This window comes from Corvus kubaryi, unplaced genomic scaffold, assembly GCF_017639235.1.
Source record: "Corvus kubaryi isolate FWS band 111438036 unplaced genomic scaffold, C.kubaryi_AGA036_p1.0 71, whole genome shotgun sequence".
NCBI classification, from domain to species: domain Eukaryota; kingdom Metazoa; phylum Chordata; class Aves; order Passeriformes; family Corvidae; genus Corvus; species Corvus kubaryi.
This window is the reverse complement of record NW_024582059.1, coordinates 16,715,302-16,733,935: the sequence shown is the minus strand read 5'-3', so window position 1 is coordinate 16,733,935 and position 18,634 is coordinate 16,715,302. Positions and strand designations below refer to the sequence as shown.

General features: G+C 40.9%; 1 protein-coding gene across 6 annotated transcripts in view; it reads right to left on the bottom strand.

Annotated features, from left to right (window-relative positions):
* Positions 1-18,634, bottom strand: part of PTPN13 (protein tyrosine phosphatase non-receptor type 13) — a 114,717-nt gene that overhangs the window by 14,353 nt on the left and 81,730 nt on the right. For 5 of the 6 annotated variants that reach the window (XM_042049510.1, XM_042049509.1, XM_042049506.1 and 2 more), the window contains 15 exons: positions 16,399-16,822; positions 16,134-16,231; positions 14,249-14,305; positions 12,448-12,540; positions 11,053-11,160; positions 10,207-10,338; positions 9,491-9,957; positions 8,394-8,537; positions 6,494-6,587; positions 5,627-5,712; positions 4,931-5,093; positions 3,836-4,050; positions 3,656-3,754; positions 1,627-1,988; positions 1,255-1,429 (listed from right to left, as the gene is read on the bottom strand). In XM_042049510.1, the coding sequence (XP_041905444.1) occupies positions 1,255-1,429; positions 1,627-1,988; positions 3,656-3,754; positions 3,836-4,050; positions 4,931-5,093; positions 5,627-5,712; positions 6,494-6,587; positions 8,394-8,537; positions 9,491-9,957; positions 10,207-10,338; positions 11,053-11,160; positions 12,448-12,540; positions 14,249-14,305; positions 16,134-16,231; positions 16,399-16,822 (2,717 nt within the window). The remainder of the gene's footprint in view (positions 1-1,254; positions 1,430-1,626; positions 1,989-3,655; positions 3,755-3,835; positions 4,051-4,930; positions 5,094-5,626; positions 5,713-6,493; positions 6,588-8,393; positions 8,538-9,490; positions 9,958-10,206; positions 10,339-11,052; positions 11,161-12,447; positions 12,541-14,248; positions 14,306-16,133; positions 16,232-16,398; positions 16,823-18,634) is intronic. The other variant, XM_042049508.1, reaches the window with a different exon arrangement.

The window sequence follows — 18,634 nt, the reverse complement described above, 5'->3', positions numbered from 1 at the left end:
CAGACAACTGATTTACCAATTTATTTAAGTGGGACACAAGCCTGGACCAAGACATGTTTCTTATCAGGCTCAGCTTAGCTGCTCCAAATAAGCATCTCTGATGAGTTCAGACAGAACCAAATAATGTTTTGCATGGAAATAACATGTCTAATAATAATAAAATAATAAAAAAATAATAAAAGTCTATGAATAAACAAAATTTTGAAGGCACATATCAAAACTGACACCTTATTTTACCCTTATCTAGCTGCCACATATAAGAAAGCCTCTGTATTTTTAAATATCTCAATGTATCCATAATTATTCAGAACAAAATAAGTGAACATAGTTTCCTAAAGTGAGACACAATACCACAGAGCTTATCTTGAAACTGAACACATGCATGTGTTTTGCCCATTTTAATTTGCATTAATTTTGATTTGAAAGATATGGATCTGCCTCATTTGCATAAAAAAAAATCACAGAGCACCAGGAAGGATGAAAAAAAACTTCTGAAGAAGGGACTAAGAAAAATACAGTTTCTTGTCAAAATGGAGTATTGGCTAGAACAGCTTTATAACCTGGAAGACCCTCCCAACTGGGACTACCAAGATTCAATCTCATTTTTTTTCAATCTTTGAACAGATTATCTGAGGATATGGAAGTCCCTTCTGATACACAAGACATTTCTGTGGTGGCAAGAAGCTTTCACAGAAGAGCCTCAAAAACAGGCTCCATCTTGCAGCAGAGCAGAAAATCTTTGGGATTCATAGTTATAAATGCAGCAAAGAACAGGGTCTTCTGATGCCCTTCATGCCTCAATTTATTCTCTGACCTCTGAACAACCCCCTAAAACTAAAAGATAGAAGCAAGATATCGGCCATTTAAGGTTCCTCTGAGTACATGGTTTAGAGGTAGTTAAATATTTAATACCAAGGTTTCCAGGATGAAATGACCCATGAAATGGACATATACACATCCACCTATGTACACATGGATGCCTCCACATTCACAGATGGAAATGCATCAATTCTCCAAGAGCCCACACCGAAATTGCCTGCAGACATTGGTATGAGCAGCTGCAATTAACTGATTACAAATGGCACTTGTATGTACCATTTACAAGGCACACACCCAGATTAGTGCAAGTATAACCTACAACTATCCCATTTGTAAATCACTGTGCCTAACTTCTATCCAGTCACTCCCAAAATCATGGCTAAAACAACCACAGCAGGACATTTATGCTCCTGAAAGACAGAAACAGTGTATTACTGGCTCGTATTCTTCAGCATTTTTTTCCAGCTGGGTGAGTAATGAATCTATTTCTCCCAGTTGTGAAGTCAGCTCAGAGACAGGAGTAGCATAACAGTCATTTATTAAAATGGACGTGGTAACATCAGGTACAGTTCTACAGGTTGGGATCACTGGCAAATCCAAAGGCAGATCACTACAGATAAAGCAGAAAACAAAGAAAAACAGGGATAAGTGCAATGTGTCTGTCACTCATAAATTAATATATGAGCCAAGACTGACTTTATGCCGATCTAAAAAGCAAACAAAAAAAAGTATTTCTATGAATAGGTCCAATAAACTACTCTCTTCAACATTTCTGCAGTATGATGAGGATCATTATCAGCAGCATACCTGTCCTCAAGCTCTGCCTTGCCGGGAGCCTCTTGATCAGGATACAGGATGGTGCGAACAGCATCCTTCTGACCAGGGTGTGCCTCATACTGACTCTGTGCTTGTGCCTCAGCTTCCCCTGAGCTCTGGTACAGTGCAGAACTCCAGCCAAGGCCCACCTGCGCTGCTGAGTCCATCACCTCCTCATCACCACTTCTGCTGCTGTCACTGTAGCTGTCTCTTCTGGAGGGAGACTTCAGCCTTTTCTTGCTCAGATCAGTAGTTTCATTTTCATCTGAGCTGTCACCTTGTTCTCCATTTGATGGACCAGAGACTTCTCTGCTGACCTCTGGAAAAACTTGCTGGGGTGAATGGATGGGAGTCTGCAAGAGCAAAAGCATTTAATTCATCATAATCAAGTTCTGATGACAAAAGAAAGTTTCGAAGACTGCATAAAATTACCAAAATCAAGGAGTCAGTGGCCACTGACTGAACTGTGTAAACATATCATAGCACAGTTTCAAAACGTTCAATGCAACTTGGGCAAGACAAAGTGTACAAAACTTTCAAACATATGCTGCTAATAACCTTTAAAGTCATCTAAGGAAAACAAAAATACTTTTGCCTTTAGCTTCACAAAACCTACTGACAGATGCTTTTAAGCTATGCCCAGCAGTCTTCTATGCAATCCCTTCTAACCAGAAGCTGAGGCTCAGAGAGCTCCTGAAGTCAAATCGATCTCACAGGAGGCAAACAGAGAAGCTCTCAACCAAAAAGCAACAATAACAGACTACAAAAACTAAGATATTTTACACCAAATGGCAACTGTTAACCAAGTTATTGACTCCCACAAGAACGAATAACAATTTTGCCAATTGTCACATATTCCCAAGAATTATGCCAGCCAGCAGACAGAAAAAGTTTTAAAGCTTCATTTATGCTTTCATAGCCAGATGCTTGTGTACATGAACACATCAATCTGTGATAATGTTATAAAGAAAATTTTGACTTTCCTCTTCTTTTAATACATGCACTGTTTTATTAAAGTTCCTGTTAAAGCTCTATGAAGCTCTACTAAATTTCCTGTTATTCCACATTACAAACAGGTCTGTTACAGGAGTAGTTATTTGTATTATTAGTTTGCTCAGTTGCTTATCTCTTACTCCAATCCTAACTTCACTTAAATGTGTATTTGTACATTTAAACTTCTCTCATCAGACTTGAATGATCTTATTGTTTGAAAATAATGTTAAAGTAACTCAGAATCACAGAATCATAGAGTATCCTGAGATGGAAGGGACCCACAAGGATCATCCAAGCCCTGCACAGCACAGCCTCAGGAATCACACTTTGTGCCTGAGAGCCTTGTCCAAACACTTCTTGAACTCTGGCAGGCTTAGTGCTGTGACGAATTCCCTGGGGAACTTAAATTGAAGAACTGTCTCCATTAGTTTTACACTTTCCTGTATTACGAAGAGCCTAATTTTCAGGCTATTTGTCTTCTACACTCTCTTTTGCTGAAACACATTTCATTTCCACTTCTTCAAGCATCCTAAAATGGCCTTCTGTTCTTTCAATTCATTTACTGGAGCATTTTGAAAATATTCTTTGGGACACCTCTAGTTTCCAGGAGGTAAGTAGGACAACCTTTTCCCTGCTTTTACATGCATCAACACCAGACAAATTGGTGTTTTGCAGAATATCCTTCACAGAATCACAGAAATATCCAATTTCTACTTGATATCAACTTCAAAACATTGGGCTGCAAAGAAATCTCCGCCTCAGACACACTGTATTAAACCAATTTCTCACGTCTTAGGTCACAAAATGGAGGAAAAAAAAAATCTTCAAGCCATGCATTCCTTTAACATTGCCACAAAATGGTTAGTGCACTCCTAAGGGATTTATTCCAAGAACCTCATTTCTATGAGCCCTCTCCCCATTTTTCCATCTGCATCTTGCATTTAACTAACCCACCAACCCACCAGAGTGAATGAATGAACCTCAAATAGCAAATAACGTTCAGAAAGTCACATGCCATACACCTTACCAGCAATGAAGGATCGATGTCTGGCAGTATTCCAGATGGCGGCCGGCAAAGGAGAAGAGAAACCTCTGGAGATGTTCCCCTCAGAGCAGAGATGACTTCCTATGGCCACAGAGGGATTCACTGTCAGATGCAGACTTGCAGGACTACCACAGTATGAGCTTCACTACTATAGGTACAAACCTGCTGGGACAAACCCTTCAGCGATGCCCCGTTCACTTTCAGAATGACGTCCCCGATCTCTATTTGCCCACTTTCTGCAGCTGGCTGTCCAGGGAAGAGCTTCTTCACCCTCACAATAGTTGATCCCAGCTGCTCCGGGGTAAGGTTATCTTCACGGCAGAAACTGAACCCAAGGCCCGAGCTGTTCTTCAAGAGCTTTACCTCAAATGTGTTGTCTGCAAATGAAACATTAAATCATTATTTCCTACAGTGCACTGGCCGTGAACAGAGTGTTTGGTGCTCTTATCCCAGACATGACAATGTGCAATCTCCCCCTCACATGATTCTTTCACTGTGTTGAACAGAAGCGTTACCTAAAAGACCCCTCCAGGTTAAAGAGGACAAAAAGCTATCACAACTTCCCAGTCTGCTTGCTTGGCCTGACAACATCAATATGCAGAAAGGCATATTGTCTCCAAAGGACTATTCCCTAGGAAGTCCATTAAGGAGCCTTTTAAAGCACAGGGTGACCATTCCAGCCACTGATCAGGCATTAGTGAGAGCAGCAACTGGAGTTCCTGGCAGACAGGATAGGTCCTATGCAAGAAGACCCAAAGTCTGTATCTGCAGTGGTTCTGCCATCTGGGCAGGCGTCCCTTCACTTGCACAAGTCACCAGCAAGAGAGGACGAATTATGTCAATCTCTAGTCAGGGGCACAAATCTTTCTCTATTCAACTAGCTCTTGATGTCTTCCCTCATCCAGACAGGAACTGCAGGACCCACAGAACCTCTCATTTATATATAACTATCTTAATTCCCCTTGGCACCCCTTAGCAGCACGCCCTTTACTCCAACCTTGCTACACCCTTGGCATGTAAGGCTGGTGAAATTGGAAACAACAGTGAGAGAGCAAACACTTAATAGCAGTTCAACAAAGTAACCAAGATGTGAAAGGAAATCTTAAACACAACAGCACAAAAAGAAAGAGACTGCATTATGTGCAAGGGCTTAGTAGAGATTCTTACCCGCTCCATTCCCATCCTAAGAAGTGAAGAAAATATTATGGAACTGAAGGATGCTTTGACAGTTAAGACAATTGCTCTACATGACCTGACCTGCAGTGACAAAGCTGTAATCTTTGGCATTTGTAGATTCTGTTGCTGGCTTCTCCTGCTGCTCACACTGCCCCACCTGGTTTGGGAGCGTGCACTGTGGTGTCACTGGAGCATGAGCCTTGGCCCCTGAAAGCTGACCTTTTTCCAACAGCAGGTGCACCACCTAAAGAGGTGAAATGTTCCCCAGTTAACTGGCAACAGTCACAGAGATAGCACAGTCTAGAGTACATGCTTCCTTCTAACTTCTCAGGGTAAACACTTTTACAGCAGCAAATGTTACAGACACTCCCCATCCCATATATATCCTCCAATTATTCCGTATTTTTAAGGGTTGTTAAATGACAACCTCCAAAACACAAAACTGGCCTTGCAAGATACTTGCCAATAGAGTAAGAAAGAGTTTTCTTCCAATAAAGTTGTGAGGGTGTTAAGAGGTGTCAAAGACAGTGTCATTTGCACATTTGTACAGGGGATTAAAAATATTTTATAAAGTGAACACAAGTAGTAGTCCTCAGCAGTTCTCAATGTGTACACTCACTGGCTATTTTCAGGTGTGCCAGGAAGCCAAGGAGTCTAAGAAAACACACCTAACCACAACAACACTGGGGAGAATTCCAGTCTTGAAGTTCCTTTACCTCTTTTCACTCATGGAGAACTGGTTTACCACAGACAGGAGTAGAAGCAGCAGCCACTCACCTGGCCAGTGTTTCTCAGTGTTTCAACAGCTTGCTTATGGGTAGCTCCTTCCAAACTAATCCCATTGACAGAGAGCACACGGTCACCTACATTAATAATTCAACAAGAAGTAGGCAGAGCATCACCTATAAAACATCTGTGGTGCACAGAAACCTTCAAGTCTGAGCTATCAAGGACAGTTATTTATGGAAATTCTCCCTCCCCTTCATGCTCTGAGTCAAGAAGAGAACTTTGCAAATATATTATATGGTTCAAATCAGAGGTCTTTTCCAATTTAATGATTCTGTGGGATAATCCCATGTCAAAACTAGTGTTAACCACCAGAATGACAGTCTGCCACAAAGCTCAGACTCTTTATTTAGAATAAGTCTTAGTCCACAGTGGGAATGCTCACTTTAGTGAAGAATGTGGCCTGGCTTACGAATACGAAGAGCCATAACAATTACAGCATTTTCTGTATTGAGTTGCCAGGCATGCCAAGCAAGAAGGCCACAAATAATACAAAGCCGTGTCTCTCTGTGCCTGGAACAGGGAAGCATTCTCCCTTAACATAGGCTGCTTTAGAGAACAAAAATCCCACAGCCTATCTCCTATTTTTCCTCTCCACAGCCTCAGCATTCCTAGTTCTGCAGTTGTTCTACATCAGTTTTTTAATCTTCACCTGCAGAATTAGCTATCAAGGCAATATTTAAAATGACAACTGCAACAGCTTGGAAAAACAGCTCTTCTTCCCAGTGAAAAAGGTACAAGGACATGAGGCAAACAGAGTGCTAGCTCCAAGCCACAGGATATTCTCAAGTCCACCACAGACAGTCCTCTGCCCTTTTTTCACATTAAGAGTCCCCACTAAAAGAATGGAAATACTACCTTTTTCTATTCTGCCATCTGCTTCAGCTGCTCCCTTGGGAATAATCGCTTTCACATAAATACCACCATGCCTTATGCTAGTATTTACACCACCCTAAATAGAGAGTAAAAATAGGATTGTTAGTCTTTTTGCAGTTAGAATACTTAGTAATTAAACACAGCATCACACGAGGAAAACTCTACTGAGGAAGCATTTGGGCTACTGGCATGTAGAAAACCGAGACAAACTATCAAAACCAAAATGTTACATCAAGCATGTTCTGTGCAGTCATGCAATTTGCTATGAATGAAGTTGGGGTGGGAAGATTGTAAAAACACAATGCATCACAATGCAAATGCACAAAACACAAATAAATGTCCTTCAGCAGAAGCATGTCTGCATTTTGTTGGACTTTACATGCTTGCATGCACACCAAAGCTCACAGATGTGCAAGAGCACAGCATGCCAAAGCAGGAGATGCACACCCATGCAGTGTCCTACTCCAACACAACTTCTCTGATGTAACAGGAAATTAAGGAGTGCTGCTTTCACTCAGCTCAGACAAGTTTGAAGGTCTAAGCTGTAAAAAACTGCTCAAGCTGAACTGACATTGTTTCTGGAGGGCCTTGGTCTTTCTGCTGATTGCAGCGGGGGTAGGACTAGGTGATCTTTAAACGTCCCTTCCACCCTAAACCATTGTGTGATTCTGGCTCACTGTGCTCCACAGACTTGGAGGGAAGAGGAAGAGCAACAGTGTGCTAATGTTCACTCCCAAAGCACCCAGGACTACATGTGAAAACTTAACCCACAGTTAATTGCACGCCTCTCCTCATCACCACTGCACAGGAAAACAATGCGGGGGCAGAATGGAGGCTGGAAAAGCGAAGGTCAGTGAAGACACCACTTGGTCACCCCTTAAGGGAAATCTCTGCATTGGCTGGCATCTTCTAACATCTCTACAAAGCCAATGCATGCACACAGCAGGCCTGATGCTACTCAGTGACCAAATCCTGCTCAGCCTCTGTTCCTCCAACTGTCTCAAGCAATGGAACATGACTTGGAATAGCCTGGGATGCCAAAATAACAGAATTTCATTATGCTCCTCTTACACTCCTAGCCATACATATGCAAACAGTGATAGGCTTGCAAATTGTTCCTCCACTGAAAATAGCTGAATATTACAATACATTAAAATGTATTTTTTAATACAAGGACAGAAGCAGTGGAACATGTGTGCATCTCAATTGTAAATTATTCTCTTCTTCCCTGAAGTGCCACTCTGCAGTATGACAGACAGGCCCTAAACATAAAGCTACCTTCAAAATCTTATAGCCTTATATATACATATATAAAATTATATATATATTATAAAATCTTATAGAAATCAGTCTTAAAAAACATATTTTGTCTCATATTGCAAGAAAGCAGCGTCAGCCAGGTCCCATTTGGGTTTATGCAGTTTTTTTGGTTTCTGCCTTTTCTCCAGCAGAGGGAGAACCCTGAACATGGTGAATGTGATTGAGCGTGCACAGATACTCTAAAATAACACTGCTGCTTCCACTGCCTGCTGTGCCAGTCTGGGAGGGTTCTCTCTTCCTTCCTTGCAAATTTGCCACAGGATTAGGTAGCAAGGGACAAAGACCATCTTGCCTTTTGTAGACACAAAGTAGCATCTGTGATAAGAGTCTATTAGGACTTTGGGGCTCCAACCATAAAACAAAAAACAAGAATTACTTAAAAGGGCAGATGACAAGAAACGGGATATAAATTACTAGGATTACTTTTCAGCTTTGGTAAGATTAATCATACATCAATAAATCTATATAATTATAAGTGTTTCCAGAAAATATTTTGCTTCCTTGTAATTTAGCAATTTAATGGGTTGCTGGGAGTAGAGAAAAAGAGAAAACATCTAAAAACCTTGTCAAACAGTACCGTGACACTTATTCCCAAGCCGTTATCTTTTTTTGCTAGTTCAACCTCAAAGATATCTCCAGGTTTAAGAAGTGTTGCAGAAACCTTTTTAGAATTCACTTTGTTTGCTGTATTCCATGAGGAAGAATCCTTTATTTACAAAAAAAAAAAGAGAGAGAGAAAGAAAAAGAAACAAACAAAACAAAAAGAGACAATGATTTGCCTTTAGAACGGATGTTCACAGGTTAAGACCCTAAAGGGTGGGGTTTTGAGTCAGACACAGCCAGAAGGAGTCCACCTGGCAAAGTACCAATTAGTAAGACTCAAGGCTCACTGCTTCAACTCTTCCATTCCTGCCATTGAACAGGTTTAGCACAGAAATATGCTTGGCCTTTAGCAGCCAAGTCTTTATTGGCAAAGTGAGTGGGTTCCAGAACACTGAAACTGCAGTACTTCAGTATTACAGCAGCCTAGAGTCTGTTGGATTAATTAGCATGAGCTGCCACAATTTAATTGAATAACCTCCATCAGCTGAACAGAGAAATCACTGCAAGCTGGAAATAAATTTGTAGTACTTGTGATTGTGCACTTTTGGGAAGGTGAAGCAGCAAGCTGTGTCTGCTCAAGAGCGTGACTCACTGCTGAACTTTAATGCACAAGAGCAGTTTTTCATGGATTAGATCAATCCCAGAAGACAATGAGCTCTGCTGCTACCCACTCCAGATGTATCACTCCTACTTTCCTCTATCTGCCAAGTGAATAAACTTACCTCTAGGGGTGCTCACTAGATTATGAGCATATTGGGCAAACACACAGAACTGAAAGGTGGTTTCCGACAGCCTCAGCAAGTACACTATAGGCTCATCTCAAAGTACCATCTGCCTCTAGTAAGACACATCCTGTGACATTGGAAAGCTGCAAAGTTGATTCAAGCTACAGAAGTGATTTTCTCCGTTTATTTTGAACAAATCACCATGCTATTGGAAATTAGCTACTAGCATTAGCTGCAGGCTAGGCTAGGCTCTCTTTCCTCACACCCAGAGACAGCTATTTCAATACCACTATCCCACTGATGGGAAATATTCATATGAAATCCACTATGCCTTTTTAGCTGGCTGCTGCTCCTGACTGCCGGAGTAAGTTGCTTCATCCATGTCAGAATCCCCTCGGTCAGAATATTCCAGAGGCTCCACTACTCCAGGCCTTTTATTTTTCGCTCGAGTACTGTCCGATGAGGATCTTCTCTTCTCGATCACTTTGGAGCCCCCAGCCTGGGAATCGCTGTACTGCTGGGCATCCTGCTGGGCTCTCCCACTTGGACGTTTGCCAAAGAACCCGGCTGGCTGGCTCTGGGACAGGCTGGCGCTCTCGGTCCTGGAATCCTGGGAGCTCATGCTGCCATCCCGCTTGCCTCCCGACAATCCAGACAGGCTTCCCGAAACAGGCCTCTGGTGACCACGGGACCGGTTGTGTTCTTCTGAAGAGGACTCTGCCTCGTTGTCCTGCACTGAAGAGGGCCTCCTCAAGTAACCCCTGGCTCCATTACTGATATGAGCAGTGTTAGATGATGCTGAAAACCAGGAGACAAGACAGCCATCAGCAGCTGGCAACACCTTATCTGCAGCACGACACCCTTTTCTCAGCTTACAGCCAAGTAAGGTTTTACCCGTCTGGACATTCCACAGAAAACTCTCTGTTCACACTGCACCTGGTGTGCCCTCACCAAAGGTTACCCTAACACATCTCTTCATTGTCTCTGAACCCAATTCCAAGCCCACGCTAGCTGGGGTTGCTTACAGGAGCGACTGCAGTTCCCTACCTTTGGACAGCTTGTCCTTGGGCTGGGAGATCACAAGCGTAACGTCCTCGGGAGCACTGTCCAGGATTTCCAACGCTGCATGGTGGCTGACGCCTTCCAAACTCGTGCTGTTTATGGATATGAGGCGGTGTCCTGCACAAAAGGGGTTGTTCAGATACAGCCTAACATCTACATTTTTACCCATCAGTGACAACACGGAGTACAGGTCTGACAACCTGTACACAATGCATGGGTTAAAAATTACTAAACCTCAAGTGATGCTGGAACAGGCAGCTCTAATCCTGAACAACAACAACAACAAAAAAAGCCAACCCCCAAACCAAACCAGACCACAAGAACTGGTTATGAATACTTCCTCTTTTTAAACCTGCCAAATCTTCCCATAGATTTCTACCTTCTCTTATGCTGTAAAAAAACCAGATGAAAAAGCAGAAACCAGAAGTCAAGTGAGCAATATGCAGTTCAGTTCAAGACAGAGACTAAAACGAGAAGGAAAAAAACCGACATTTTTCTCCTCCTCCCCCACTACAGTTATGGTTATAGTATATGGTTCCACTTCACTTTTTTCAAAAATCAAAATATGGATACTGAGTTTTAAAAAATTTAAATTACAATGCATCTGCAAGACAGACAACAGAAAATAAAGCCCTTATTTTTATATGTAACTTCAATTTTCTGCTACTTCAAGCTTTATCATTTTTACTTTGATTTGAGTGACTGTTGTTTTTGTATAGTTTAACAAAGAAGTATCACTAGTTTTCAGAAATTATCTGGAAGGTAACTGAAGGTCATCACTGTAAGGAACTGTGATACCCAGAGGCACAGATGGAATTTTACACTATTCACCTGGTTTTAGAGTTCCTTCCAAATCAGCTGGCCCTCCAGGAATAACTGAATGAATAAAAATTCCCAGATCAAGTTTCCCTGTCTTCTCTCCACCGACTATTTGAAAGCCTAAGAAGAAAAGGCCCAAAGCACACAAAAATGTCAGTGATCGCTGTGCAACTTAACACAGTACAAGTGCACATTTTAGAACAAACAAAAACTTAGTCATTCTAATAAATATAAAGTAAAAAAACTAAGACACCTCAAATTTAAGTCCACATGGAAACAAACAGCGAAGTTTTTTTGATTAAACTTTTTTGTATACTCTTGTTTTAAGCAATTAATTTAGACTGTCTGCCTGTTCAGGACACTCCAGCAAAGGCTACAGAAGGTAACTCTGGCAAGAGAAACACACACAAACAGGTGACATGAAATGTGCATTTCCTGAGCAGATAAAATTTGTTTTCTATCACATAAAAATTTCTGGTTTTCTCCATTGTTCCATGTTTCACCTAGATGTCTGACCCTGGTCTTAAGATCTGAGTTTTACATCTCCCTGTTTTATTTTGAGGCTTCTAATCTATTTCTGTTCATTCTACAAGGTAAACCTGGGACGAATGTTCCAGATGAGATATCAGGTCTTCTCTATTCTAGCTAAAACAGCAAAGTACCACAAATTGCATGGGGAAGAAAGAGGAGAAATAGTACATTTCTTTTAATTATTTTTCCTTTTTGCTCAAGTTGTACATTACTGTGCAGTGTAAAGACTAATTATTACTGTCTTGTAGGCTTTTTTGCCCCTCTCAAATTTACACTACAGTCTGATTTTGAATGACAGAACAATGTCCTTAAGGAGACCCTAGAGAACCTTCCTAAAGCACAATACTGACACCAAATTTTTCATTACTCATACGAGGAAAAATTATGTGGGTTTATGAAAAAAAAAAATCAGTGGTAGAGGAAGGAATGTAATGCAAATATCTCATCTCCCAGGCTCCTTAAACATCAAATCAGTGTTCCATCTGATATTACAGGAGTAAGAAGAACACTCCACAATTAGCTCATAATGCCTTTATTGTGTCTTTTTTTTAAAAAAAAGCATTCATTTAAAGCATTTTAAGCTGTGAGGTTCCACAGAGACAAAATTCTATACTGAGCACAGAGACAAACTTTAAAGGCCAACTTCTAGGACGACTAGTTCACAATATAAATATTATCCTACATTTACAATACGGAAAAACTGAAAACCAGACTTGCTTAACATCGCAGAAAGTGTAACTAAAATGCCTTCAAAATACAGCTACTGCCTGCACTGCTTTACTCAGTCCTACAATAAATGCTTAAATACAGACCAGAAAATTTTATTTTGTTTTTGGCCTAGAAATACATGACAACAGCAATTTTAAAGCCACTTACCTAAGCCAAACTTTTCATCCTTTTTCAAGTTCACCAAAGTGATCTCTCTCTCTGGCGTGGCAACTCTGTTCTGTGTTGTTTGAAGAGAGTCAGCTGTAAAGCCAACATTTCATGATCAGAAATTACCTCAACACTTCCCTTCAGGTTTACTTTAAAGTTCTTTTCCATTAAAAAATATGACTTCTCTGATAACTTGACAAGCTGTTTTGATCTAGTGGGTCCAGCTTTCATCTTCTAAGCCATGGCCAAAGACAGAAAAAAACCTCCACCACCCTTCTAACCCACTTCCATCTTTCGCAGTTGCAAATCTTTTATTCCTCCTAAGAAAAGCAGTTAGCACAGTCTCGTGGAGTGACAACATAATTGAGTCCTAGAATCTTCAACTTCATTAGTCTCAGTTCAGGAAAGTATTTAGATCTGTGTTTATATGCTCTGTTCATAGGTAGGGAAGATGCAAACACATTGGTAAAATTGAAACTGAGGGTCATTACATGAAGTTACTGAAAGGTTACTGAACTCAGTGAGTTCTCTTAATGGTGTCTCTTCATTAAAAACCAACCAAAATGAGAAACATCTACTAAAACCTCTCTTGCTTAAATTGACTTCCCCATTTGCAACTCCCAGAGAACTGCTGATTCTCTTCTAAAACCTGACCATCCTCACAATAGAACTCTGTGACTCCTGAGGCTTCCCATCAGGCTGAAGCAGACCCAGGCACTTCAGAGACCCAAGGAGAATAATTTGGTGAAGAAAAAACCAAAACCACAAACAAACACCAACAAAAAAACCCCACCCCACAAGCAAACAAAACAAAATACAAACAAATAAACAAAAAAAGCCCAGTCTCCTGAGAAACTTCAGGAAACACCAACATACTGCAAGTCTGAACTCATGGACTTGTTTCCTAGAGAAGATATTCATATCCTGGAGTGCCTGGGATACTTTTGCCCTAAGTGGAACAGGCAATTCCAGAGCTGCAGAAACCTACTAAGCTCTACACACTGGTACAAGGAGAGAAGAAGTGATGCAGGAGGGTGCAGCAGACTGAACATCACCCAGAAAAGGAGTTTTTTCTCCCACAAAACCACATCAAGCCTAAAGAACGAAAGAACTGAAAAGATAACACAGAACCAGTAATCTCCTAAGTAAGGGAAACGAGCTTTCAAGAGCATGATCTGATAGGTAAGAGCACCCTTCCAGTCCCAAACTAAACAGACACTATTCATATTCGAAAAATATTACACACAGATGTCTAAACCTCGCCCAAGAAGCAATCCAAAATAAATATCAGGGGTTGCATTTAGGAAAAGGTCCTATCCAGCTAACTGGCAGAGGCACTTAAGAATACTGAAGACACAGGACTGGCAGAACAGTGAAGTATTTGCAAGTGACTGTAGATACTAAAAAGATAGGAGCAGAGGAATTTTCCAGCTGCTGCACAATTTTGTGAAGTTTTTCCTTTCTCATACGGCTAGCTGAGAAACAGTGAAGAAGGTTTTGTAAACTAATTCTCTATCTCTGCACCTGGGGTTTGTTTTCCAGTCTTTCTTTGGTATATTGGAAAAAATATTTTGAATGGGTGTTAGAGAACCTCAGCCAATCCTTCTAAGGGGTGGTTGGTCAAAGGACCAATGACCTCCTACCACTCTTGTGGACCATGTTACATAAACTGGTTTATAATTAATTCAATTGAGCTATTCTCCTTGGACTTGTGTCGTGATTCTTGCCGTTTCTCGGTACAGCAGCGACGAGTGACAAACTGACTGAATTAATTCTATAGACAGATTATGTATCAACTTACCACTCTCTTTTAATGCTGCTGATGACAGAAGATTTTCTGAAGTATTCATGCTAACACCTGTGACATGAACGAAAATATTAGACACTCATCAAATTTTTTTAAATATAGAAGTTACCAAGAATTATTTCAGACTTTACACAGTTCACATGAGCTCATTCACAATATCAAACTACTTCTTTAAAAAATGAATAAACATAAAACTAGCTTTGTATTAGCAAATCCAAATTACTCATGTGCTCTGGTTGTAGTTAAAGGTTCAGATAGATGGTAGCTCATGCAAAGGCAATGAATTAAAGGAAGGACAGAGGTTTGGCCTTCATGACCACGCTTAACTTCAGATAAAAGCAATGGATCTTAAGCAATGAAGTCAAAGACTAAATTTTCTATCAATATTGGATGAATATTGATTCATCTGAATCTAATCTGAACCTAAAAAACCAACACAACAGGACTCTTGTAAGATTTTGTAAAGGAACAAATAAGCTGCTGCAGTAACAAGCAATTTGAACTATTTCTATTTAAAATCTTTGCATATAGAATCACATTTTCTTTGAAATTATCACAGCCAAGCAAATATGGCCCTACTTTAAAGAGGATAAAATAATAAATGCACTAATATATGAGAGTAAAAGAGGGAAGATAATTCCAGCTTCTTAGGAAAGCAATCCTGGCCTTGTCCAAACCTACGACCCCTAAAGTTTCATCTGATGTGTTTCACCACCCAAAGTCCCTCAGCATGGGCAGTGTGATCCAGCAGGACTTTCTGACATGTAGCTAAGATCCTCACCAGAACTGCTGCCCAGAAGATTATGGGTAAGCACATGACCATATTAATTGTAAAACTAAAAGCACAGGGTAAACGGCTGCCACCAGTCACTACAGAACCTGCACGCCTCATCTCACTCTCCAGCATTTATGCTCTCAGTACTGAAAACGCATCATTCCCAAGTCTGTCCTGGTTTCAAGTGCACTGGAGGCAGACGTGGGATGTCACACTCTGCTTTTTTTTGGTTTGTTTATACTGACCCCCATCCCCAGAAAGCTAACCATCCTCCACTTTTTCTGATGTTCTGTAATTACAGTAAAGCCAACAAGCAAGCAAAGGCTACAAATATTTCAGTCATTATAGTTTCTGTTGTTATAACAGGGAGCCTTCAAGAACCAGAAACTGGTTACACACAGATATTAAAAATTCATGTTCAATAACCCAACGTTAGTTTAAATCTATTTAGCTGCTCTGAATATTTTTTTTTAATGTGAACTCTCTCTCTTAGTGCATAGTAAGACTACTTGTGTGCACTCCAATCCTTGCCAAGAAAATGGAGTAAGTACATCTGGCTTACCTCACTACAAAAGTGTTTTTGTGAAACACCCAGTGTACTGCAAAAAAAATTTAACTAATTTATTATATCTGAACAAAAAAACCCCGAACAAATAAAAGAAAAAAAGCCTCCAAAGTGTGGAGTTACTACTCAGAGGCACTAGCCAACAACAGCTTATGCCAAACAGTCATTTCCAAAAAATCACTCCCTACATCCTTTCCATAGAAAACACAAAAAAAGTTCAGCATTCACAAACAGACTGAGAAGACTAGCAAATTATTAAAAGATCCATACAACCAAATGGCACTCTGAAGTGACAACCTGGAAGATGTTTTCTGCAACAGCTTTTACTTTACACCCCTGTGCACAGACTGGTGCTTACCAATGGAGGATCTTTTGGATTCACTGCAATAATGGCCTGGATTGCTTTAACATGTGATACTCTGCTCCCACTTTGAAATCAGAATATTACCATCAGTTAATAAATATATCAAAGCATTACACCCAAAGCAATTTTAGAGGTTAGTTAGTAAATACAGTAATATTATTTTTTGCATGCTGACCTACAACATAGGCTTGACCGGTATCTTCAATGGATGATGAGTCTGATTCATTTTTCTTTCTTTCAGGGCTTCTACTTAAACCTGCATGAGATTTTGAACTTAAAGGGGAGAAGGAGAGAAGGGGAACCAGACAGAGGGAAAAGGAAGTTGGGAGAGGGAAGGATCAATGTAATAAAATAATGGCATGAATAATAAATCAAAACTGATGCAAAATGTACATTGACTGTACACAAAGATACTGCAGGGTGGTCAGAGAGACTCTTACTTGCTCGGTTTTAATGCTCCTGCTGCTGATCCATTATCAAATTTTGGCATTTGCTGAAAGACCCTGCCCATTATATCTTCTATTTTTTTGGGGGAAGAGTCCAAAGTAGTAATAACATTTTTCCTTGGGGGGTAAACAGAGATGTGACTCTGACTCAGATCGTGAAACGACTTGCTCATAACTCTGGGTCTTTCCTCCCACAAAGTCTTCTCGTTCTTGTCCCTTGTAGAGCCAGGAAGTGGCTGGAAAAGCGAGAGCTCAGAGCAGGACAGTCTCTTGAGGATCTCTGCTTGGACAGACAGGGGTCGAACAGCAAGTCTGTTCAGAGTGCTGCTGGCCAGGCTGCCAGTACTGATGGCTCGGCCCATGTTGAAGCCTTTGACAGAGTCCGCGTGAAGGTTCAGGCTCCTAAATGAAGCCCTTTCTGTGGAAATTTAAAAAAAATCAAACCAAAACCCAAACAACTGAAGTTATTCAGTAGAGCTATTGTGACCACCTTGTGTAAAGCATGCTTTTTAAACAACCAATTCACACAAAATGTATTTTCTCAAGATGCTTAGCAGTATGTAGCATCAACAGAGACATACAAACACCCACCACGGAGTTTGCTCAGGAAGCAGAGTTTGGAGTTCATGACACTACACTAAGCCAGAGTCCAAAAACACAGAATAGCAGAATATTTATCCTCTTACTAGCATGAAGACTCATATTCCCCATCAGGGTGCTGTACCTTATATACAGGCACATCATCTCTTTCTGCAAAACAAGTAATATCCTCAAGCCAACTGACCTGGAAGACTACACTTCCTTTAATCTGCTCATAAAAGCCTTTTCCAGGGTTTGAAAAAATAGGGCTCCCCCATCTCCACACTATCAGATCCTACCAAACTTCCATTCATCCACTGCATTGCTTTCTTTTGCATGAGCCCCTCCACATTTACAGTACACCTGCAAGGCCATGAGGGCGGGGCAGCATCTCTGCCTGGTTACAGAGCACCAGTCCACTCAGGTGCACTTAAGGACGTCCCCTGCCACAAACATCCTAGCACGAAACAGAAAGTGTTGACTGGGGCTTGCCAGACTTTTTGACTCATTAGCAAGGATTCCCTTAAGCAGCGGCGAGAAAGAGGTTTTGGACTGTAATTAAATCACTGTCAGCTGAGTCGTGGGAACTGTCTGGGTGGATGTTCTTAGCTGAAAGCAAATTCATCATACATCTTAGCCTAAACCCCTCTTAATTCAGAGCAAAGCTGAGCAGGGCTCCTTCCTATTATCCTAACTGCCTCCTAAGGCTAGCACTTAAGTTCCTGTGGCTTGGCTTTCACACAGGAACTTGATAAGCTGTGGCGACTTGTTGGCTGGTTAGAGACTTTAAAGGAAATCAGGCCACCTGAACCCTTCATAAATTTCACTGATGTCCTGGAGTCAGTTCACAGGGAAGTCTCAGGAAAAGCAATCCTCAACTGCATATATATTTCTGATTTAGGCTTAACCCGTGCTTTTTTTAACTCTACACACATGTAGGAAACAAGCTGCTTTAGAAAGCTGCACTGTAACTCAAAGGGAAAACACTATTTTTTGGTACACATCACCCATGAGGTTTAATGCTAAATACTGTGGCATTTAGGAGAGAGTGTATTTGGCAAATGCAGCCTCAGTCCTGCCATTCCAAAAGATCCTCCTTCCTCCAGTACCCAGGGCAGGAATTAACTGCCACAGTAACTCAAGCTTTCTCTGTAATAGGCATACAGATTGTGAAGATGTAGTTGTGGAAGGTATGTTTTTCTGTTCTTTCATAAGGTGAATTAGTATACAACTACCACTTCCTTGTCCACACTAAACACCTCCTCTAGCCACAGCCACTAGACTAGATAAACTACAGTAGAATGATTTTGCCCAATCAGACCAGAAATCCACAAATCCCAGTCTCCTGACTCTGACAGAAGGCATCAGTGACACCTGCTCTTGCTGTGTTCCCATCCTGGGAAAGAGTACCCTAATAAAACATGCTGAGATGTTCTCTTGACATTGTATTTACCCTCTGAGAACATCAAACAGAATTTCTATGGATTTCATATATTATCTATATAGACATCAGTTTTTTCAAACCTTCTGCCAATCCTGTAACTGAAAATTCTCATGTGCTCAAAATTCATCCTCCATAAGGTTGACTTAACCCTCATTTCATTTTTTTGTTTTTCCATATGCCCTTTCTGGAATCTAGAGTGTCCTTTTC